General features: G+C 43.3%; 1 protein-coding gene and 1 long non-coding RNA gene across 3 annotated transcripts in view; one reads left to right on the top strand and one right to left on the bottom strand.

Moving 5' to 3' along the window:
* Positions 1-8,029, bottom strand: part of LOC113932618 — a 42,118-nt gene extending 34,089 nt beyond the window's left edge. The window contains exon 1 of the long non-coding RNA XR_003523101.1: positions 7,831-8,029. This is a non-coding gene — a long non-coding RNA (uncharacterized LOC113932618). The remainder of the gene's footprint in view (positions 1-7,830) is intronic.
* Positions 7,618-21,032, top strand: PRDX6 (peroxiredoxin 6). Of its 2 annotated transcripts, XM_027611918.2 has the most exons (6): positions 7,618-7,872; positions 8,164-8,321; positions 13,135-13,291; positions 17,484-17,630; positions 18,546-18,692; positions 20,045-21,032. In XM_027611918.2, exons 2-6 carry the CDS (start codon positions 8,227-8,229, stop codon positions 20,171-20,173), a joined length of 675 nt encoding a protein of 224 aa, XP_027467719.1. In that variant the 5' UTR covers positions 7,618-7,872; positions 8,164-8,226; the 3' UTR covers positions 20,174-21,032. The 2 variants fall into 2 exon arrangements, with proteins under 2 accessions (XP_027467719.1, XP_027467718.1); XM_027611917.2 differs by lacking the exon at positions 7,618-7,872 and having other exon boundaries at positions 8,118-8,321.
* Positions 21,033-24,826: the final 3,794 nt, after the last annotated feature.

Below are 24,826 nucleotides of genomic sequence, written 5' to 3'. Positions count from 1 at the left end.
AAAGGAAGAGGAAAAACTCACTCCTTTTGATTTTCACTCAGGAACAAAAACAGTTTTCCCAGAAGTTCTCCTAGTGGACGTTATGTCTCATTAGCAAGTACTGGATCGAATTCTTGAACCAATCCCAATAAATGACACCGTACTATTTTAGTCCGGAGCATGAGAATCCGCTGGAAGACTTGTTAAAACACATATTGCCCAGGGTCCCATCCCCAGAGTTCCTGATTCAACAGGTCTGGCATGGAGCTTGGTAATCTGCGTTTCTAATAAAACCTGTGGGAAGGTAAATACGCAGGAGGAAACAAAGGCAGTAAGGTTTGTTTGCGGATTTCTCTAGCGCCATCTCTAAACTGTTAAGAGTCTGTCTCCAACAAAAGGAGAATTTATGTCCTGCCTTTTATGAAAAAGAGGAGCTTTTCCTGGCTTTGCTGAGTTGCCTTCAGCTCAAAGTAAATTTTATGTCAAAGAGGCATATATGGGAATGACATTCTGGCTTCCTTGCATAGTTGTTATTGATATTAAAGCTTATTTTTTAAACCCTTATAATAAATTCATTTACTTTTAGCCAGCTTGACAACACAAGATTTTCTCTCTCTCCTTCTTTGTCTTCTTCCCAACTTTCTGTATCTATTTAGTTTTTATCCTTTATCCTCCTCTTTTTTTTTTAATTTGGAAACAAACTTTAAATAACTTCTAACCTAGGACAAGATTACTTTCCGTTTTCCTTAACAAAGACACATCATACCTCATATCATTTTTTTTTACCAAAAACATATCCTGCCTTATTTGTATATTTTGCCTACAGAATTTTTTTCCTTATTATTTCTAGCATTTTTAGGTACATATATTGATTAGAATTTTTAACTCTTAGAAATTCTAATTTTAGTGAAAACTAGGAAGCTGCTGGTTGTGAAGTGTTTGTTACATACCACCATTCCCTAGTAGACTGGCAAATGTATAAACATATCATTTCAGAATTTCTAGAAGCATATGCTTTTCTCTACAGATAGTTTTTTCAGTGTGGCAAGAAGATCCACACTACGAGCAGACCCAAATATCTTTTGTCTCCCTGTAAGAAAAAGCCAAAGTAGATAAATTTATATTTAGCATTTAATGTTTCAGCATTTTATCTTATTATCTAAATATTCAATAAATATCTAGTATATTAATTTATTTTAACTTAGTATAATTTTAAGGATTCAAGTTACCAAAAAGATTTTAGAAACTATTTTTAAGCAGCCATATTTTATAAAACATAATCATTGTTGAAAAGTTCATTTATAAACCTATTCCATTTACATGTATTTTTTTTTTAAAGATTTTATTTATTTACCTGAGAGAGCGAGAATGAGAGAGAGAGAGCACATGAGAGGGGAAAGGGTCAGAGGGAGAAGCAGACTCCCTGCTGAGCAGGGAGCCCAATGTGGGACTCGATCCTGGGACTCCAGGATCATGACCCGAGCCAAAGGCAGTCACTTAACCGACTGAGCCACCCAGGTGCCCCTCCATTTACATGTATTTAATTCCCACTTCTAAATAATTATGTTTAGACTAATCATGAAACTGACAAAGTTAGCCATCATCTTTAGTTATTTTTCTTGCTGACAATTTTTGTAACATCGAATATCATAGAAGCAAAGCATCTGTTAAAGCATCTACGTGGTTTCTCTCTCTCCTTCTGTGCTTGACTTACATAAGCAATTTATTTTAATTGTATGTGTATTTTTATTCTATGTTTTGTTCTTAGGATGATTTCAAAATTTTATAATCTTAACTATCTAATAGAGACAACATAAACTCATTTGAGTAGTCTTAATTTATGTAAGTGCTTATTTTTTAAGCCAGTTAAATTGAGCCCTTTTACAACTTCTGGCAATAGCATCCAGAGGTCGAAAAATATCACATACATATGTAGACATGCATAAACATATAGACACAAACAGAAATCTTATAGCTCTGATTCGAAAATTTTAGCCATGAGACAGGTATGATAACACAAAATTCACTAGTCTATAAAAGAACAGTTGAACCCAATTGTGTTTCTGATGGATGGAACAAGTTAAGGATACCTACTTGGATGGCTAAAGCTTTTTTACTAGTATTTGTGCAGAAGACTTTTAGGATTTGTATTTGCCCTCCACTGGTAATCTTATGGAGGCTGTGGACTAAATTTGGGGCAAGGAAGTTTTCATAGCAGTTTGTTTTTTCAAAAAGCACCCCCCCCTTTTTTTGTATATGGTATAAGTATGGGGCCAACTTCATTCTTTTGCATGTGGATGTCTGGATGTCTTTCTTCATTGAGTGGTCTTGGGACCCTTGTCAAAGATTATTCAACCATGTACCTAAGGGTTTATTTCTGGGCTGTCTTTTCGGTTTCATTGGTCTATATGTCTGTGTTTATGCAAATACCACACTGTTTTGATAACTGTAACTTTGTAATACGTTTTAAAATCAGAAAAGTATAAGACCTCCAACTTTGTTCTTTTTCAAGACAATTTTGAGGCTATTCAGAGTTCCTTGGTATTCCATATGAATCTTAGGATGGATTTTCCTCTTTCTGCAAGAAATAATTTTGGGATTTTGATAGGAATTACATTGAATCTGTAAGTTGCTTTGGGTTAGTGTTAACATCTTAATAACATTAAGTCTTCCAATCCATGAATATGGGATATTTTTCCATTAATTTGTGTCTTCTTTAACTTCTCCAAGTAATGTTTTATAGTTTTCAGTGTACATGTGTTTTAAATTTTATTTTACTTATTTTATTTTATTTATTTATTTGACAGAGAGAGACACACAAGCAGGGGGAGGGATAAAGGGAGGAGCAGACTCTCCACTGAGCAGGGAGCCCGATGTAGGGCTCCATCCCAGGACCCTGGGATCATGACCTGAGCTGAAGCATATGTTTTAAATTTTAAACAAAAATTTCAAGAAGTCACTCACAGGAAAATAACTTCAGTTCTCTTACTTGAACTTTATAACCACTGAGCTATTGTCATTTACTTCAAGTCTACTATTTAAAGGCAGCAATTATTAAATGCAGGAATTATAGACAGAAACTGTGCTGGAAGACAGCTTGACCCACAATCGGTTCACTCTTGAGATGAATGAGGTCCACATATTCAGAAAGCTGACTCTATAATGGAGAATTCTTCAAGTTAACTTGTATGCAGAATACTTTTTTTTCCTAGAGAAGTAATTAAAATGTGCTAAGCTGGAGCTTATGTATACATTATTAAAAACTCCACAAGAACTGTAGCAATCTTGACAAGTTAGACCAACATCAAGATTTTTCTGGGAGGAGTGTTTTATTATTAACATAGCTTAGAAGTGCCAGATTTTGGTGATAACATGCAGACTGATATCATCATTATTGTTGTTGTTGTTGTTGTTTTTGTCTCTGTCTTTAAATTCTCAGGAAATGCAGAACTTGAGTCCCTGTTCCTGGGGAGGGCTTTTCCCACCACTGACCTTTAGCTCCCTCCTGGCAGTAGGCCTCAAAGAGTTTGAGTTCAGAAGCTAGCTGGCCACTAGTCCCCAGGGTAGTTTAGTGACTCGGTGCTTACCTTGCTCCCTTCACCTCCTGCTCCGCTTTGAGTTCCTGCTACTCTCCACTCTTCTCACAGCCGGCTCACGGCTTCTGCTCCCTACCTCGCCCAACCATCTTTCGTCTTCCACCCCTGCTGCGAACTGCTGACCCACTCTGCTGTCTTGCATTCCCGTCACCAAGAGAGGGTCCCATAATAAAACACTTCGTGCCAGGCTCCCTCAGGGGCTGTTAGCCAGTTTGGAGGCCGACTGCCTTTGGGCCAACACCCAGCCCTGAGCAATCACCGAGGGCCAGAGTGGCGGGGCCATGTGGTCAGCTTTCCTTTGGCGGGAGCCCAGGAAAGGCAGGCAGGCATTCAAATGGGTCCCTCTCCAAACTCCCCTTTCTCCCTGTTTTCCTTCTTTCTTCTGCCTGCCCGCTCTTGTGACCTCTCTGCTCTCTGCTTTCTCTCTTTTCTCTCCCTCTTCTCTTTTCCCCTCTTTCTCTCTATGACAGTTTCTGTTATATACAAATATGGAGCTTCACAAATTTATATTCACTGCCCACCCTGTAACCATAATAAATGCTTCCCCCTAGCACATAGGGCCTCTTATGCTTAACTAAAAGCAGTTAAGAGAACTGGTTAACTTACCTCACCACCCTTCAAACAATTCTAAGTTGGCTTGGGGTCTTTAGTTACCCAATTATTATGGGATGTCTCTAAATCTAATCCTTTAACCACTTATGAACAAATTTTACCCCATCCCCAAAAAATTATTATTTGTGAAACTTCGTAAGCAGTCTCTTTCAGGGTAAAAAGTAAACTTTCAGGGTGCTTTATTTGGGAAAATAAGTGTCAGAATTTATGACTCCAGAGCCCTGCTGAGTTATTATTCATCATTCCAGCTTTTTAACAGCTGTTGTCTTTTCATTTTCACTCCCACATTGGTTTCTTTCCAGATTGCAGATGTCCTGTAGTAGATACTACAGGGAGGAGTGACCTGCATTACCCAAGATAGAGAAGGGCAGTGGAGAGATTAGCAACCCTGCTCATACAGCAGGTGGGCAGCACTGTCCTGATCTGCACACAGTTTCCTGTGCACCAGCCTTCTTTCTATTTTTATTTCTGAAAAGACCATCAGACTTAACGAGAAAGCTTATAAGAATTGCTTTTAAAAACCTAATTCCACCTCCCTAACATTAATTTCAAGTTTTATGTATCTCCCCCCAACCCCAGCACATAAGGATTTTTCCCTAGCTACAGTTATCACTAGGGATATGCGGCTCTTTTATTCCCAGCTGGAGGCTGACAAACTTCCTTGTTGTGGTGGTGGGAGGTAGCTAACTGCTTCTCCAGCGAGTCATGTAATCTAGCCCCATGCCCAGCATGTCTAGTGGGTCACAAATATTTATCAGTAAAATACGGTCAAGCCTTTAGGAGTTCACAACCTAGTTGAGACAATGAGAGGGAGACAGTAAGGCACCGTTGCTCTTCCAAATGGCCATTGCCAATCCTTCCACCTTTTCCTTCCGTCTGTCCAAAGTGGTAAAGGAAGAAGGGCCTACCAGTCAGACAGGAGTCATAGCCCTCTGAAAATCCCAGCAATCCCTTCCTTCCTGCCGTCCAGGGGTTATTTCTCAGAACTTCAAGACTCTCCCCAACCCTGCCAGTTGCTGGAAAACATCTTCCTCCCCTGATACCACAGCCTCTCCCCTGTCTGCAGAGTTAATTCCTCCCTTAGCCAATCTCCCTTTTTCACATTCTGGTCTCTCCCTGGAACGCCTTCCTTGGCCCTCCTCCCTTCCTCCTTCCCATGGGGCTTCCTGCTAGCCCTTGGGAAAAGAGCTCTAACTGCTGCCCTCCGGGAGGGACTCAGCCCATGGAGCACCTACCTTCAGTGTAGTAGAGGTTAAACTAACTCCCTACACAGGCCACGCAGGACAGACGGTATTCTTTCAATTTTGCACATTAAGTATATGGGACTCTTCTTTCCTTTGCCAAAGAAATACACTCTTATCGTTTTCCTCCTTGGAGCATATGGCCCTTGGTCAACCTTTCATTTTCACAATTTTGACAGATAGGGATACATTAGGATAGGAGTCATTTTCCTCCTAATTCTATTCTAAAAACTGTAACAGTGCAAGAGGGCCATTAAAGTGACAATAGACACTAATGTCAGCATGTGGTGAGGGACCTTCTGAGTAACAGGGAACATATGCACTCGTAGAAGGCTACTCTCCAGCCACTGTACACCCACATGCAACGTGGGCCCAGTGTGGCTAGATCTGACTTTCCAGGAGACAGAAATCCAGATATTTTTGTAAAAAATCCTGTTTTTCGAACGTTGTCAGCTAATTCAAAAGAATTTAAAATGCTGCAGAGGCTAAAGCAAAGAAGCATGCAGGGTGCAAGAAGCCTTCCAGTGTGCAGTCGCTGGCACTGCAAATCCTAATAGGTATTTATCTTATTTTATTATATTTGCTTAATTTACAACAGACAGTTCCACAATTATGCTTTTTTTTTTTTAAGATTTTATTTATTTATTTGACAGAGAGAGACACAGCGAGAGAGGGAACACAAGCGGGGGGTGGAAGAGGGAGAAGCAGGCTTCCCGCGGAGCAGGGAGCCTGATGCGGGGCTCGATCCCAGGACCCCGGGGTCATGACCCGAGTCGAAGGCAGACACTTAACGACAGCCACCCAGGAGCCCCAATTATGCTTTTTCTAGAGATCAATAGTCTATTTGTGTATTCTCCATAGTTGTGGTAAATCTGGGTTGTCTACCCTCTCTCCATGGCATTAATAATAGTGTATTAAAGTTAAATTACCCTCCTTTCCCTCCTCTCTTTCTCCCTTCCCTGCAAAAGGAGTTAAGACATAGCACTTTTAAAACCAAAGTTTGGAGTCAAATTAGTTTAGATATGAAATTACAGTAGCTCTATAGCATTCTCTAGAGTTGCTAGAAATTTTACCAGTAATCTTACTGTAAATCCCTGTTCAGGGGAAAACTGAGTAAATACGGTTAGCAAGCACCCACACCCCCCCCCCCCCACCCACAGCAGCACTATGATGAAAACTGAAATCACAGTATGTGAGTCACTTCTCTTAACATTGCTACGTGCCTTCCTTAAGCCTAAGGAGCTCCATGCCGTGAATTTTCCCACTTCTGAATGCCAACCATTTAGCACCCTCCCCCATCAGCATTTACTCTATATTTTTATCATAACTGTATGTACATCTGCCTTCCCTGTAAGAGCAGGGACTGTAGGTCTTCACTGTACCACCAGGCCTGGAACAGTGCCTCCCACACAGTTGGCAAAGCAAGACGGACTGCATAAGCCATTATCATCATCCAAATAATAGCTACCATTTCCAGAGCACTTACTATGTGCTAAGTACTTTACCTACATTATCCTAGAGGCTTTCCCAGATCAGACCATCCAGTCCAAAGCAGCTCCCCAGCCACCCTCTAGCACAGAACCTTATTTAATTTCTCTCAATAGGATTTACTGCTATCTAGTATATTCTTGTTTATTATGTCTCCCCTACTAGAAAGAAAGCTCCAAGAGCCCATTTTGTCTACCTCATGCTTGGCACATAGAGAGCAAATAAATGAATCTAAACTTCCCACTTCCTTGGGTGGCAGAGGTGACTTGCACACAGCAGATCGCAATAAGTATGCTTTAAAATGTATATGCAGATTGCAGGGGTACCTGGGTGGTTCAGCCCGGTGAGCAACTAACTCCTGGTTTCCGCTGAGGTCATGATCTCGTGGGATAGAGCCCCCTCCTGGGAATTCATGCTCAGCGGGGAGTCGGCTTCAGATTCCCTCTCCCTCTGCCCCCCCCCAATAAATAAATATATCTTTAAAAAATGGATATCTAGATTTCAGGATAATTGCGTTGACTATTTTATGGTTCGCAATCTGGGAGAGGGAAGTGAAATAAAAGTTTAGTCACATTCCCCCAGGCGGTGACTGATGACATAGGTGCTGGAATTTTTGCTGCAATATGAAAGCCACTTCCTCTGACATAAGGTCCCCTACATTTCTGGGTCTTGCCACATCCTCTGATACAGAGTTCATGAAGGCTAGGCTGGCTGGGGTGGTCAGGATTCCAGAAGCTCACACTTAAAGAGGGCTAAGTGGAGGGGTCAGGAGACCGAGCGTGAGCGTACAGGAGGACGTCCGCGGATTCGTCATCGCGCACCCCGATTCTCCGCCTCGGGGCTGCCCTTCTACTGCGTTCCGCTTCCTTGCGCCTTCAAAGCCCGGACGCACTACAGGATCAAATCTAGCTCACCTCCAAGCCTCCAGGGAGCGAGGTCACTGAGTCCAACGTCACGTGAGTAGAGACGCGGGCGGGTGCCCTCAGGCTCCGGGCAGGTTCAGAGGCATCAGACCAGTGCCTAGAGCTCACCCACCCTTGCCCCGCTCCTCGCTCGGGAGGTCCAGACCCTCCCTTGCACCCGCGCCGACCTCGGCTCGGTACACCCGGTCCTCTACCAGGTCCAGTCCCGCCCCTCGCCCCGCCACGGCCCCGCCCACCTAGGCTACGCCTCTGACCCCGCCCACTTCGCCCGCGTCCCGCCCCTCGCGGCCGCACTTACTCTGCGGCGGGCCCCTACACCGCCAGAGCCGGCAAGCTGGTGGCTGTCGTTGCTGCGCGTCCTTGTCTTCCCGCGTCACCCCTGCCGCCATGCCCGGAGGTCTCCTTCTCGGGGACGAGGCTCCCAACTTCGAGGCCAATACTACCGTCGGCCGCATCCGTTTCCACGACTATCTAGGAGACTCGTAAGTGGCCACCTCGTAGCCCTGCCCTGGCCTCGGGTTACGCCCGGCCTCGGAGGTGCCTTCCCTATTTAGTCTCCCTTCCGTTCTCCTTCCCGTTCAGCCTCCTGCTCGCCGCCCGTCTCCTCCCCGCACCGGTTCCTGCACGTGCCTCTGGCCGAGTGGCCCCTGCCCCGCGTCGGCCGAGCGCTGCTGGGGGCCGGCCACTGGACCCCCTCCCGCCTGCAGCCCCCGCGTGGCTGAGCTAGCTCCGCGGCGGGAAAGGGGGAGGGGAGCGAAATTGGGTTCCCGCAGGTCCGGGAACCCGAGGCGGATGCGGAGCGTTGGTTGCCTATCTCGGTTTGCTGAGCGTTGCCAAGTAGCGCGGTCAAGCCGAGGCCCCGAGGGGGCAAGGGCCGGGCGGCGTCAGCGGTCACCTCCCAGGCTGACCTCCCTCCCTCCGTTCTGGAATTTGCTCCCTGGGGAAGGCGGGTGTTTCAGGCCAGAGTCTGAAGACCCTGCTGCTGGCTGAAGGCTCGGGATGGCCCAGCGCGTTATCTGAAGTCCTGCTTGCTGCGGTGGTATTTCAGCCTTCTCGACACAAAACGTAAAATTTAAAACCACCAGCTGCCAAATAACTGGCTGAAAGACTTGTTGTCCAGAGCCTCCTGCAGTGGCTGGGGTATGATTTGATAACAGCTCTGGGAGGAACCAAGAACACTCTTGTATGTAGGTGTGTCCTTCGTTCCAGAACTTGAAACAATGTGAGGGGAGGGCTTTCTGAGGTTACTCTGCGGCAGTGGCCGGTTCTTGGCGCCGCAGTAGGCAGGCTCTTGCGGGCGCCAGGACGCTTGTCCCTCCCCGCTTTGGAGACCCTTTTGTTTCCCAGTGGTGTGCCCCTCGCCCCTTCCTGCCCCTGCTGCCTTGCTTCCCGCACGTGGCCTTGCTGGTGATAGCCAAATCTGGCCTGGCAGTCAGACCGTTAATGACTGGGAGTAGGTCGGTGTTGCCCTGGTTTTACATTCTACAGCTCCTGAATCAGCAAGCTTTCAAGTTGCTTAGTTTCAATCTGAAACATCCCAGAGATGTGTCATTATATTCTGGAGTTCCAGCAGCCCCACCACACTGGTTTTCCTTTTTTTTTTTTTTTTTTTTTAAATTTCTTGAAGGATAGGGCGCCTGGGTGGCTCAGTTGGTTAAGCAACTGCCTTCGGCTCAGGTCATGATCCCAGGGTCCTGGGATCGAGTCCCATATCAGGCTCCCTGCTCAGCAGGGAGTCTGCTTCTCCCTCTGACCCTCTTCCCTCTCATGCTCTCTATCTCTCATTCTCTCTCTCTCAAATAAATAAATAAAATCTTAAAAAAAAAAAAAATTTCTTGAAGGATAATTGGCATACGGTGTTTATTAGTTTCAGGTGTACAGCAGAGTAATTAGAGAATTCTGTACATTACTCAGTGCTCATCACAGTGAGTGTTGTCACCATGTGTCACCATACATTACAATATTATTGACTGTATTCCCCATGCTGTACTTTTCATATCCATGACTTACATATTCTATAGCTGCAGGTTTGTACCTCTTAATCCCCTTCGTCTATTTCACCCATCCTCCCACCCCCTCTGGCAACCACTGGTTCTTTGTATTTGTGACTCTGTTCCTGGCTTTTTGTTTGTGTGTTCGTTTCACACTGCGATGTTGTAAGGCTTAACAGTTCCTCCATGGTTTGTATCCTTTTTATTTACGGCATCCAGGTATAGGTGTGTGTAGACAGAGAGAGGGAATTTTATGACATTAATCAATAACTGGATGGGGCTATGCAGAGAACCTGCGTTTTAGGCCTACACATCCCCTTCTAATCCCTTAAATCCATTGTCCAGCCACTGATTAAGGAAAGAGCTAAGCTTTGTGAAAGAGAGAACTAGGCTAGAAAAAAAGATGAGAAATGGAACATTCAGACATTAAAGGTAGGAAAAGACCTCAGACATACAGACTGTATCCAATCTCATAATCTAGGTATTAGTATTTCTCCAAAAGTCCATGGAATTTTCAGGGTATGTTCCTTTCCATTCCCATCTATAGCCCATACAACAAAATCTTACCAGAACTCTTAGATTGTATAGATTAAAGATAAATATTAACATACTATAGCAATAATTATAAATGCTGTCACTATTTAAGCTAACCCTAACCCTACATTTTTGGGTTTCTTGTTGTTGTTGCGTATTGGCCCCTAGATCTGTCTTGATTTCATTAAAAGTAGTACCTTCTCAGGGAGCCACCAGTAGGAAGATGAGAAAAATACCTGCATTTATAAACAAGTAGTATAACAAGTCGGCCTCAGATAAGGCATGGGGGGGGTAGTGTTCCTTCCCCTACCCCAAAAAGAAGTTTGAGCTCTTTATATAATTATAACATATGGATTATGCTTAATACAGTTTTTCCCACCTCCATTCTGTGTGTGATCTTAATTCATATGCCACTTTTTGATCCAGGTGTTTTTTGGAGGAAAAATAATAATAATTTCAAACAATACAGGTATCTGCCCTACCTCTGACTATTGGAAATAACTAAGGGGTTTGGGTGCTGCCTTTGATGAGTTTAATGAGCTTTATCACTATTTTTGTATGTATGTGGTAGAAGCAGCTACTTTACAGTACATTTTCACCAAACAAAATGTGTTTTCCTGGGGTTTTCTGGGGTTAAGTGGGAACCCTTCCCTTAAAGGAGGAAACCTTTTGTCTTTTGAAAATAAGGAAGGAAATGGGATAATGTAATTGAACTACTCTTAAGAGCACAGTAGGGAGACTTAGAGGGGAAGCCGACCGAAGTAAGACATTCTCAGTTATCCTGTTCCTAGCCACATGGCAAACTGGAGTTTGACTTCTGAGGGGTGCAGGATATGAAGTGGCTTAAACTCAGTTCCTTAGCATGATTCAGCAAAACCTTCTCGACACACAAGGGAAAGAGTATGTCTCACACTTGTAATTCATCAACCCTGTAACAACACAGGAAGAAACGTCCTGTATATTTTTTTCTCAACTCCTGGAGACTCTTAAGTCTCATCTGACCCTTAAGCCGATCCTTTTCCATAGAATCTAAGGCCTAGATTTTACCCATGCCTAGATTATTTCTTTCAAAAGATGTATGTCCCTCTTACTGCCCTTCATAAAAAAGTAAACCTACCACAATCCTCCAGAATCTTAAAAATATTACCTCTCTCCCATCCAAGTACCAAACAGGCCCGACCCTGCTTAGCTTAGCTTCTGAGATAAGACTAAAATATTAGCTCTCTCTTCCTAGTCTTGCCAAAGGGCCTTCTATCCATTTTGTGGGAAGGTTTTTCCTTTCCTGAAGCCCTGGGAGTCCAAGTGGCAGATGTAGGTGGGAAGGAGGTACCCTTGTGTCTGCTTTTGTTCTTTGTGCTTCAGGAAACTTGGCAAACTTTGAGAGGTCAGCTTGGCATCTAGGCTAGGTTTAGTAATCTACTGGTTTAGGATCCTGGTTTGTTTGGGTTTTTTTAAGATTTTATTTATTTGACAGAGTGTAAGCACAAGCAGGGGGAGCAGCAGAGGGAGAGGGAGAAGCAGGCTTCCCACTGAGCAAGGAGCCCAGTGCGGGACTCGATCCCAGGACCCCAGGATCATGACCTGAGTTTAACTGACTGAGCCACCCGGGCGCACTTTTTTTACTTAAAGATAGTTTAGGATTCTGGTTTAACGTACATCAACAAGGGTCGTGGAAAACGGAGTGTTAAATTTTCCTTTTCAGTCAGAAGAGTAGCTTCTGTTGCCAAAGAGAAGGAAGTGGTAGTCCCAAAGTTGTTGGTGACTTGAAATGTGCTTAAAATCTATACAAAGTTTTACCTTAGGCAATGATGATTTAGATACTAGGATTTACCTAAGAATTTGTAGTTGTAAAAATCTGCTGTACGCTCTCAGTTTTCTGCCCACTTGGTCTAAAGCAGGAAGAAAAAGAAACTGCAAACGAAGAGACAGGTAAAACAGCTATTTTGTCAGGGTGCAAAGACTGGGTGTCCTGTTTGGCAGGCTAGGTCAGGAAAGCCTACTTACAAAAGTTTTTATATCCATTCACTACAAAGAAGCCAAGTGTCAACTTTAATTTTACATATAAATAGGGGATAGAAGCCTGTTTGTTTCAGATTACATAACCTGCTTATTATTGCAATCAGGCATTTGTTTGGATTGGGGCACATTGGGACATCTATTGTTGAAGCTGAATGTCAGGGTCTCTGTGCCTAGAAAAAAAAAATAGAAGTGAGTAAGCAGCGGGGGAAAGTTATTTCAATAAGCGTGTTGGTTTAAATAGCACAGATTTTATGAGCTGAATAGAGTCAGGGTGTCCCTATAGTTATTAAAGGAGGCAACACCCTTAAATTAGAGTCTTTTAAGACATTTATCATGTGGAATTGGGCGTTAAACATGGGCTTTTCTGGAAGTAAGAAGATCAGAAAGCATTCCTCGACAAAAATCTAGAAGTATTTGTCCTCATAAGCATTCATTTAAAAAAGAAAGTGGGGAAGCCCTTAAGCGTCTGCCTTTGGCTCAGGCCATGATCCCAGGGTCCTGGGATCCAGCCCCGCATCAGGCTCCCTGCTCTGTGGGAAGCCTGCTTCTCCCTCTCCCTCAGCTGCTCCCCCTCCTTGTGCTTGCTCTCTCTCTGTCTGACAAATAAATAAATAAAAATCTTTATAAAAAATAAAAAATAAAATAAATAAAAAAAGAAAGTCATTTTTGACCTAGGATTTGTGATTTCTCATTCTACATTGATGGTGATAACCTCTCCAGTAAGTTGTGACTTCCTCTTCCTTTCTTTCAGATGGGGCATTCTCTTCTCCCACCCTCGGGATTTTACCCCCGTGTGCACCACGGAGCTTGGCAGAGCTGCAAAGCTGGCACCAGAATTTGCCAAGAAGAACGTTAAGATGATTGCCCTTTCGGTGGACAGTGTTGAAGACCATCTTGCCTGGAGCAAGGTATAGTACCAGTTGACATATGCTTTGAAATTATAGATCAACTTCTAAATTATATAGAGTAGCTTGGTTTGGGTTTTGTTTTGTTTTGTTTTATTTTTTATTTAAATTCAATTTAGTTAACATACAGTGTATTATTAGTTTTGGGGGTAGAATTTAGTGATTCATCAGTTGCATGTAACACCCAGTGCTCATTACATCAAGTGCCCTCCTTAATGCCCATCACCCAGTTACCCCATCCCCCCACCCACTTCCCCCTCCAGCAACCCTCAGTTTGCTTCCTATGGTTAAGAGTCTCTTATGGTTTGCCTCCCTCTCTGTTTTTATCTTTTATTTTTCCTTCCCTTCCCCTATGTTCATCTGTTTTGTTTCTTAAATTCCACATATGAGTGGAATTATATGGTACTTGTCTTTCTCTGACTGACTTACTTCGCTCAGCATAATACCCTCTAGTTCCATCCATGTCGTTGCAAATGGCAAGATTTCATTCTTTCTGATGGCTCAGTAATATTCCAGTGTGTGTGTGTGTGTGTGTGTTTGTGTGTGTATACCACATCTTCTTTATCCATTCATCTGTTGATGGACATCTGGGCTCTTTCCGTATTTTGGCTATTGTGGACATTGCTGCTATAAACACTGGGGTGCATGTGCCCCTTCAAATCACTGTTTGCATTCTTTCGGTAAATACCCAGTAATGCAATTGCTGGGTCATAGGGTAGCTGTATTTTTAACTTTTGGAGGAATCTCCACACTGTTTTCCAGAGTTGCTGCACCAGCTTGCATTCCCACCAGCAGTGTAAGAGGGTCCCCCTTTCTCCGCATCCTCGCCAACATCTGTTGTTTCCTGAGTTATTAATTTTTAGAGTAGCTTGGTTTTTTGAGGTAAAGGTACAAGTAACCTCAGATTCAAACTTCACCGATTATGTGAAAATCTGACTTAGACCGCACTGTGACCTCCACCGTGCTAAATGCTCGGTTCTCAGCCCTACTTTCTTGGTGTACAAGCAGCCTTCAACCCACTGATCACTGTAGATTCTGAAACATTTTTCTCTCTTGGCTTCCAGATACCACATCTCTAGCTATTCCTGTTTATGCTCAGACTGAGTTCCATCGTCTCCTAATTTCTGCTGAAGTTGCCCTGGACGCATTTCTTGGATGCCTTCTCTTTTTACCTACACCCTTCCCCTTGGTGAACTCATCCACTCACATCTGAATGCTGTGATTCTCAAATTTCCATCTCTAGGCCAGACTCTGCTGGCTTCCAGACCAGTACAACCAGTGCCAGCTCAGCCTCTCCCCTAGGATGTCCCATCACCTCACACCTAGTATATCAAACATGGGCTTCCTTTTCTTAATCCAAGGTCTTACTCATCTTAGCTAATCGACACTGCATTTTCATAGTTGCTCGGGCCAAAGAGCCAGGCGTCACCCTTAATGCCTCTGGTTTTTCTGTATCCATGTCTGATTCATCAGTAAACTCATCTACTCCACCTTAAAATTTTCCAGAATCCTATTTGGAAGACTCTTTACCCAGGTATCTTTGTGGCTTGCCCTCCCCTCTTTCTGGTCTTGACTCAAATGACACCTCATTAAAGCCTTCCCATGGCCTCCTTATCTAAGATTATAACTCCCCTCCACACTCCCTAGCCCCCTCTGGTTAATTTTCTCCTTAGCACTTGTCACCATCTAAAAGAAAATGCTCTGCAAATTGCTGGTTTCCTTTGTTCATTTGTCCGCACCCAGTGGAGTAGAGACTCGGTGGGGCCGACTCCCATTCTGTGCACTGCTGAGCAATGCTTGGCACCCAGTACGTCAATGCTTGGCACCCAGTATGTCCTAGGCAGTCGGTCTGTACATGTGGAATGCATGAACTGAAGGAATTGCCTACTTGCAACAAAAGGATTTACTTGGACAATGAATGTGGTAGTCTAGGCTTCACTTAACATTTTGATGACTTGGCTACAATGTGCCACTAAATAATACTGATAGGTAAGCTTGGAGGGACGCTTACCGTGTGCCACGCGATATGTCAGGCCCTTCGTGTACAGCTCAATAAAAGATGTGGTCCTGACTTGTGAGTTGGCCACCTGGGGCTGCATCCCCTGGCCATCTCATGCTCGTTGATTCTGAGTGTCTGATGAGAAGAACTGTATCAGGAGAAAAGAAAAGGACATTGCTCTTTCTTGGGGTGGAATTTTTTCTCATTCCTTACTTCTGGCTGTGAATAGCGGCTGCATTCCTACAGCGGTTTCACAGGTCATTTCTCATTTGTGTCCGGGAATAGCCTTGGAGGGAGGTGTGTAGTTCATGCCCTCGTGTTTGCCCCTGGGAATACCTTTTCCTCCCACAGAGGTGGAGGGACTTGCTCAGGATGGTCCTGCTGGAAAATGATGGCAGTGCAGTTGAAACCTCACACCGATGCTATTTGTGATATTAGTTGCTAGAGGGCAGGCATTAGCCTGATTTAGGATAGAATAAAGCCAAAGCATGTGGTTCTTTGGTGTTCGTGGGTGTCACGGAATACCCATTGGGCAAGTGGCAGTTTTGACAATTATTACGGTATAGCAATGGTTAAAACTAGGAGTCACTGAAGGAAGAGCTTATCACCTATTGTATAACACCCCTGAAAGTATAGCAGTGTGAGTGTGCCCAGCTTCATTTCAGCTGGTGAGCTTCTGCCTTAGAATTTTCACGGTGGGGATTGCACTCAATAGAAGACCCTTCCTAATTATCCGAAGCAGCGGCCAGAATTTGACGTTCAGCTGGTTAAATAGGAAACCTCGGGGTGCCTCTCGCATGAAGCCATATGGATCATTTTTTTGGTGTGGTGACTTGAAGGGAGCCAGTGACTAGAGAAGAGAAGTTAATAAAATGAAGGAACATGTTCAAAACGTGCTGTTACCCATTTCAGAGTTTGTCGATGCTGCTCTTACCCTGTCACATCTCTGTGGAGAAATTAAAGATTCTATAACTGCCGTGACATCCACCCGATTTACTTTCAAGGCTCCATATAATAAATAGACCTCATTCCAACTTTAAATCCTCTTTTCCGCTACTTCCTAAAACTCTGCCCAGCGAATTGACTCACTCTCTTCTCAATTCTTTATGCTCAGACTTGCCTTCCTGTTTCATTAATAGTGCTCCCCTTACCTGTGAAAATCTGATCCATCCTCCAAAGCCCCAGTCGAAGTGTTTCCTGAAGTCTCAGCTAACTCAGCAGACCTATCAATGGGGACTAGTATACCTCAGCATTCACAGGCTGCCATTTACATGTTATCATCTTGCATTTGCTGCTACTTCCTAGGGGAATCATCTGAACCAAAGGAGACGTTTCTCTGAAGGCAGGAACCTTACTCATCCACCCTGCTGACCCCACTTTTAAGTGCTGCACCGATGCTTCATCAAATAATGAAGCTAGATTTTTTTTTTCCCCCAAAGACTTCTAGGGATAGGAAAAATAGAAGCGAATGAGTGCAGTTAACTAGGGGAAGAAAACAGTAGCGGGGAGAGTACATCATTGTCTTTCAGTTCAGACCTGAAATGCTTTGTTTTCTATGTGGATTTCACCCTAGTGTAAATTTACCTCTGTCTTTTCACCCATAAAAAATTTACGTTTTACTTATCCTTAAAGTACATAATCAACTCTCTATTCTTGGGTTTGCTTTAAGTTTTGTGATTTTTTTTTTTTTTTCCATTTCCTGATAATCTGCCTTCCAGTAGCATCGTGTCTGGGTCAGGGTACTTAGCGGGCAGGGACCAGATCTATAGAATTATCTCTGCATGTGGCATTATTTCTAGATGTGATGGACTTAATGAACCCATTATTTCTAACGGTGTTTACTTGTTGCGTATCCTGAGGTACATTGGATTGGGATCTACCTCTACAGTATTTGAGTTTGCAGCTTTCTTGCTGCTTCAAGCAGTAAAACCATGCCAATTTTTAAGAGAACTGGGCGTGAAAAGGGTCTATGGTTATAACCTAAGTAACCTAAGTACTGTACCACACTGTTCTTTCTGTCAGTGACTGATGGGGATGAGGAGCGTTCATTGATTCATTTTCATACTCAAATTGCCTAGAGAAGATGATGATTGTGGTCCTGTTCCCTGTCTTGCAAGATAATAGCCGTTAACTGTGATTGAATTCCGAAGATGTGCTTGGTTTAGATTTCTTTTTCCTCTCTCACCTGCATTTCAGGATATCAATGCTTACAACGGTCAGGAGCCCACAGAAACATTACCTTTCCCTATCATTGATGATAAGAATCGGGACCTTGCCATCCAGTTAGGCATGCTGGACCCGGCAGAAAAGGACGAAAAGGGCATGCCTGTGACAGCGCGTGTGGTGAGTCCTAGAAATCCATTATCGAGTCCTCATGACCGGCCAGGCTCTATGTCTAATTGAGTGCTTGCACCAACCCCTGGAAATAGGGGAATATCTCCAATTACAAAATAACTGTATTAATGGCAGTCTCACTGACCGTCTGTACTGTTAATGCAAATAAAGTTTTCAGCTAAATTTTTAAGTCGCTGAATTTGACAGCTTTTGGAAATCTACGTAAAATAAGTAGTTGTCCTAAGGTGTAATCTAGAAATGAGGAATCTTTTCTTCAGCTCTCCTGACAGCCCTCTCTTCAAAGTGGTGGGCCATACCCTTTTCCATAAGGCAGCTCTGGTTTGGAATTCCTCTTTGTTCTGTCCTTACCCACTCCAGAACAAACTTAGTCCCTCATCTGCAAAACTATACAACTATTTGAGGACCAGTATCAACTCCCATTAGTATATTTTTTAAGGTAACCATCCCTAGTTAACAAAGTACCTTCCCGAGGCCTTTCCGGAATCAATTTGCATATCAGTTTTTCATACAGAGCCAACCAGAGCCAAGAGAATTCCCTTCTAAGTTTAGAAAAATAACATGGAGGGGCGCCTGGCTGGCTCAGTCAGTAGAGCATGTGACTCTTGATCTTGAGGTTGTGAGTTCAAGCCCCATATTGGGTGTAGAGAGCACTTAAAAATAAAAAATAAATCTTAAAAAAAAAAGAAAAAGAAAATGGAGAAGAAAATTATCTAAACTCCAGCCACCCAGGTTAACAGTTTGATGTATCCTTCTAGATGTTGGAGGGTGGGGGGTGTTTTGTGTGTCTTTATTTTTATTTTTAACACCCTTGAATATTTCTGATGACTTAAGAGCTTTCAAAGAGGCTTTAATAGCAAAAACACTTCAAGAATTCTTCTATTTATGCATTTGTGTGCTTTGCAGGTGTTTGTTTTTGGTCCTGATAAGAAACTGAAGCTGTCTATCCTCTATCCAGCGACCACTGGCAGGAACTTTGATGAGATTCTCAGAGTAATTACCTCTCTCCAGCTAACGGCAGAAAAGAGAGTCGCCACCCCGGTTGATTGGAAGGTAAAGATACTCACCTTGCCTGCAAGACCTAAGAGGCTGGTCTCTCAATGGCTGTCTTCAAGGTCTTTGTTACATGGGGCTCTTTTTCTGGTATACAGACACACTGGCTGGACTTCTCATGGCTGAGTTTCAGATTTGCTGTGAGGCCACTGTCAAGGTCTTAACACCTTTTATATAAAATGCAAACTCCCTATATTGCTTCCTAAATTTTAGATCATGTGATCAAATTAATTGGTCAGAATGATGCCTTTCAATAAAAGAATTTTTTTTTAAACCTTTAACCCTTCCCAAAACTAGCAAAATGATGGTAGAATATTTATAGCTAGACTTAGATTGGCCACTTAAGTCATGGCTATAAAACTCTGTGGTATATTAATGTCATGGAGCATTTCATTTCTCTTAAGCTTCATTCAGTCTTTTAAACTCATGTAGAATTCTTGGAACCCTGTTCATAAACTTTTAATCACTACGATTTCTGCAAAAGGTAGGACAGAGCTATCAGAAGGGTATCTTCACATAGCCACATTTTTTAAAATATGCTAACCTGAATACCAGGTTGTGTTGTTTTGTTCTTCCTGGCAGGCGAGTCATTTAAATTCTCTGTATCATCCACCGAACATGTATCTACTGAGCCTGGGCAGTGGGCACTGGGTTACAGCAGCAAACAGTATAAATATAAATATAAATGTAAATAGAAGTCCCTGCCCTCCTAGAGCTTACACTCCAGTGGGCGGGGACAAACAGTAAGCAAGTTTACTGTGTTAGGTGACAATGAATGTGACAGAATAATCAAGCAGAGGTGGAGAGAATAGGAACGCAGGGGTGGGAGGGTTGGTTTTATAATTGGCTGTCAAGGAAGGCCTTTCTCTGAAGGGAGCTTTGGGAAGGACACAAAGAAAGCAAGGGACCAGGCCATGGGTATTTATGAGAGAAAACACTGCAGGCAGAAGGAATAGCTAATGAAAGCGAGCTTGGTGGGTTCAAGAAACAGGAGACAAGCCAGCGTGCCTGGAAGGGAAGGAGCGGGAAGTGGGGTGAGGAGCCAGGGATGAGAGAAGAGGCGGGAATCATTCACACGGGGCAGCAATAAGGACTTAGAATTAACATTTTAAAGTGTGGTGCCAAGCCATCACTGGGTTTAAAATAAGACTACTTCTTGTTAAGATAGGGAAATAGTTCCCTCACGAAAGTGTCAGAGATCAACCTGTGAAAATAAAATTCCTCAGAGGAGAGAGAGTAACCAATACTGAGTTCTTCTCATGAGCACCTGTAGCTACTTGTCTAAAGTCAACTCTTGGCCTTTAGGCTTCCCTGTAAGATTGGATTTCACCATTCTCAATGTCTTTCAATAGGATGGAGATAGCGTGATGGTTCTTCCAACCATCCCTGAAGATGAAGCCAAAAAACTCTTCCCTAAAGGAGTCTTCACCAAAGAGCTTCCATCGGGCAAGAAGTACCTCCGCTACACACCCCAGCCCTAGTCTCTCTGAGGAGCTGGGGCTGGAGCTGTTGGCCGAGCTCAGTGAGCCGGACAGTGCCGGCTGCCAGTCCTGTTCTGCAGCTGTTCCATAGAAACATCCTGGTGTGATCGCAGCCAAGGTCTTTAGGTTGCTCTGCTACTGGCTTATTAAATGAAAATGGCACTAAAAATCTCTTGGGATCCTTTACTCTGTGCCTTCACCAGCATTCAACTCTGTTCATATACCTTAGCACTCTCCTCCGCTGACTTTCTCTGAAATACGGTCTGTGTGAGAGGCTCAAATCTTGGATCTCTACGAGCTTTGGGATCAGTGAGGTAGCGCGGTTGAAAAAGCCTGCTTTGCTCCATCATAGAATGACTATCCGTTTTTCAGCTGTTCTAATCAAATCCAGAACTTGAGGTTCAGATTCCTCTGTGATAGGTGAGTATATAACCCCAAAACTGAGAGTATCCAGATGTTCTTCACTGTTCGGTGTTTGGATCATAGCAGGGGCAAAAAACCTTTCAATGCTATACTTTTTCGGTAGATAACTGAAGTGGGATGAGCTGGGGGAAGGATCTTTAAATATTTTGCTATAAAGAAAACATTTCAATAAACTTCTGTCAAAAGAGGGAGGCTGTGGAGAAGGCTCCACTTGCCTGCGGGGAGGTGTACCGGGTGCCGTGTGCCTTTCATACAAAGTATTTCCATCTCTCAGTCTGCTCTCCACTGATGGACGCAAGCAAGGGCACGCCTCGGGAAGAGAGAAGAGGATGGAAAATGATTTATCATAGAACTTTTCTTGCAGTGAGGGGAGTGGGGCTGTTTCTGATTCTTGGTTTTTTGGGGATCCGCAAATAAATCCTTTGCTAAAACTGAATCAGAGAATTCTGTCATCATGTTTTGAAGCACTCGTGTAAACACTGTGCTGCAGGGCAGAGGCTTGCTTGCTAGCATTGGCATTGCTACTTTTCTCCAAAGGCAGATCCATAAGATTTCATATAATGAAAACCCAGGAACAGCTGACGAACAAGTGATTTCACCACAACTCTTGGCCCACTTTGCTCCTTCCTGTTACTTCCCTGGATCCTTCAGTTTGTGGATCCTGCTATAAAGAGCTCTCCTGACATAACTACTTTAATTGGATGACTAGGCTTAAGAATATGAGAATAGTACATCTGTGCTTTTCGCGAAAGAATACGAACTACTCTTGAGCTCATGGTCTCTCGGACTTTAATTAGACTGTGCTAATACGCCGGGGTTTAGGAAGAAGTGTCCCATACCCGGTGGAGTCTCTTGCATGGAGCCCTTTATATTTTTATTGAGTGTAATAATATAAAACACGATGCCTGGTGCCAGGTGTTGGATAAGTCATTATTAAGTCTTTAGTTTCCTTGAATTCTCCACATGTAAAATTTGACACCAGGAAGGTTGAGAATGAGTGAAAATTCCAAGTTACCCAATATCCTGAAGAATGCTGGTCTGAAAGACAAGAGAACTGGTGTCCTGCTCTCGTCTCTTAAGTCACAGCATATTTTGCCCTTAAAGAACTAATACCTGGTCCTAACTAATCCCGGGATCCTTGGTCCCCTGTCACTTCCCCAGCTATTAGATTCCTCGCTGTTCTCGTCCGTTGGCTGTTTGACTCCTCTAGTCCTTGTCTCTTGGACAGTATGGCTTCAACTTTCTTTCATGGGGACAGTTGAAAGTCTAAATCTCCAAAAGTAATCATCCGGACCTGAGTGTTGGTCTTTACTGACTGACCAATGGAACATGTCCCATTGAATTTGCAAATTCCCAAAATCAAATTCATCAACTTTTCCCCCAGTAAATCTCTCGCCCCCCGCCTCACTCCCTCAGGCACCCAAACCTTGGTGTTTTCGTTTGGCCATCTCTACTCTCTCCGTATATATGATGTCAATATAAAGACGGTGAAAAAGCTCAAAGAAAAGGGGGCCATGTACCCCCCAAATTGAGTTCTGGCTCTGTCACCAAGCAGCCATGAGACTTTGTGAAAGTATTCTTCTCCAAATACAAAAAATCACATAATAAATATGCATTTCCAGGGTAGAAGTGATCCTAAGTACATCTTTAATACACTAGTGGGCACGGAGAGTAGAGCTCCCCTATCAAGAGTTGCTGCTCTCGATTTTCATGGGAGAACAGAATAAATTGCATCATGTATTCAAAGATTTATTAATTGGAAGTGAATTAATACATGACCATCGTGACTATGAGAGAAGCATAAGGAATCTGAGAGGCAGTCCATGGGACTTTGGCAGGAATACACAGGCGTCTAAGATTCTCTAAGTGGTGCGCCTGTGTGGCCTTGCCGCAAGTCTGATCTCACCTCTAACCTGCACCCTGAGTGCAGGAATCCTCACCGTGGAGATGCTTAGCAGAGCGGGGAGGAGCCAGAACGGCTGTGTCTAAATGGCCAAGTCAAAATGCCGATGGGGTGCAATGAACTGGCTGGTGTAGTGGTTTACTCTCTCCAACTCCACCCCTTGGGGCAGTGCAAATTGAAATACTGACAATTTTAATTTTAGCTTAAAGGGTGTGTTAACTGGATATAAGGTCATTACCACTTTCTTGGCAGTAACTGGCTCAGAAACGGGCAAGTGATTCAGTTCTTGCGAATGAGACACAAAGGATCATTGGCGTTTCTAGAAGAACTCTTATCTCCTGACAGCAATTGGGAGGCAGCATCTGACAACCTGGGAGTGGCGAACCACAGAATGAGGCTGTAAAGGTCAACAGCAAAGTGGAGAGGAAAAAAATCTGATCCTTCATCATCTTCAGAGTCCACCAACCTTGAACCCGTCCTACCTCTTGACTTATATAGTACATAAAATAATAAATTTCCCTAAGATTTAAGCCTTTTTGAGTTCGGTTTAAGCCAAAAGCATCCTAACATATACATGGAATGTATTGTCCTCTAGTTCTTTCAAATACGTGGTAACATGCCTCCTAAGCAAGACTGTAGGGCAGCCTGTCTCAAGTTTCAAAATGTAATCACGTGAGGAGTATTGAAATGCAGACCCCAGGGGCCTCCTCCCAGAGACTGAGTTCTAGGTGGCCAGATGTTCTTCATTGGTAACAACCCAGGTGATTATGATGTGGAATCCAGCAGATAAACTGCAGCGGTTAGCCCAATATTCATTTACCCCTTATTTTTCACCAAAAACACCCAGATTATAGTAAGGGTGGCAAAGTGAGGTGCCAGTTAAAATTCACCTTAAGGTGATAGGTTTGGGCACCTGACAGTGCTGGCCTGGGATGAGGTCCATTCCTGATGAAAAGGCAAAACCTCCTAAAGAGAAAAACTCCTTGCCCTATTGAAAAGCCAGTAGGCTGCCTAGACGTACAAATGCCATTTTGCCAGCCTGAGGCTCAAAGTCCCAGGCCAAGGACAAGGGCAGGGGCTGCAGCCTAGCTCCATGATAACTTCCTCAAGCTGCTGTACCCGCCCCCCTCTGCCTATTTCCAGACATGCTGTTACCATAAGAAAAATGAAGCCCTTAATAGAATAAGTCACGGGGATGAAAGGTACAGCATAGGGGACATTGTCAATACTATTGTAATAGCATTGTGTGGTGAGGACAGCATAAGGTTTAGAGAAATTGAAACACTGTTGTACACCTGAAACCAACATAGCATTGTATGTCAACATTTTTATATAATGAGAAAAAGGAAAATGAAGCCTATGTGGTTCAGTCCCAGTGGCCAGGTTCCTGTATCTGCAGCCACATCCGGAATTTGCTGACATGCTGGTAATCCACAGTCCACGCTGAAATACTGCCCTATTATGCTAGGTGCCCAGAAGGTTCTAATAGTTAGGACTGACTTTTTTCTCTCACCTTTTCCTCTATTCTTACCTCTACTCTGGTTTTCCCTAAAGCAGAGAACCAAATATCCTTTCAAAATCTTGTTGAAATGAAAAAAGATGATGGATTCCAAATAATAAACAACCAGGCCATAAAACTAAACTTTATTTGACTTTTAAAAAGAAAGTGAAAAGTGATACCAAACAGTATTATGCAATGTCAGATTGTTAATTTCTCCTAAACTTTGCTTTCAGTAGCTAAGATGGCGAACATAGTTCCATTTTTCAACATTTACTAAATTGGGGAGGGAGGGAATAACTTTTCTCTGGAAAATGTTAGGGAGGCACTAACAACATATCAAATTATGGGTCATATGCTTCAGTCAGTAATATATTAATTGTACAATGCTCTTGATAACTTTTACTCTCATTGGTAGGCCATGAATTGTTTTATTATCCTGACAAATTTCTAAACATCTCAAGTAATAACGCAACTGCTTAAAATTAGAACTTTTACAGCAGTCCATCACTTGTGAAATAAATACAGCAGTTCACTGTTCCAGCAACTTCTAAGTAACCTCCTTGCCAGGTAATCGTTTGGCACTTGGGCCAGGAGGTTAGCTCAGTCTTTAACCTGACTCCACATATCACATTAGCACCATTAGTATTCTTTCCTAAAATGGGATCCACTTTCCAACTATACAAGAAAGTCAAAAGCAAAATATTAGACGAGCGTTTCAGGAGAAACATTAACTATTAAATGCAATCAGAAAACTTACTGAGAAGTTTCTATTTTATCGTCCAGAACATTCCCTCTAAAAGATCTTCTATATTACGGGCTTTGAGAG

Source organism: Zalophus californianus, chromosome 10 (assembly GCF_009762305.2).
Source record: "Zalophus californianus isolate mZalCal1 chromosome 10, mZalCal1.pri.v2, whole genome shotgun sequence".
Classification (NCBI taxonomy): domain Eukaryota; kingdom Metazoa; phylum Chordata; class Mammalia; order Carnivora; family Otariidae; genus Zalophus; species Zalophus californianus.
Note: the sequence above shows the minus strand (reverse complement) of the source record. Positions and strands in the feature narration are given on the sequence as shown.

Bases quoted from the DNA above. Each gene is read 5' to 3' on its own strand.
- PRDX6 (XM_027611918.2), top strand. From the start codon at position 8,227: ATGCCCGGAGGTCTCCTTCTCGGGGACGAGGCTCCCAACTTCGAGGCC. The intron at 13,292-17,483 runs GTATAGTACCAG...CCTGCATTTCAG, and splicing joins ACCATCTTGCCTGGAGCAAG to GATATCAATGCTTACAACGG. The intron at 17,631-18,545 runs GTGAGTCCTAGA...TGTGCTTTGCAG, and splicing joins TGCCTGTGACAGCGCGTGTG to GTGTTTGTTTTTGGTCCTGA.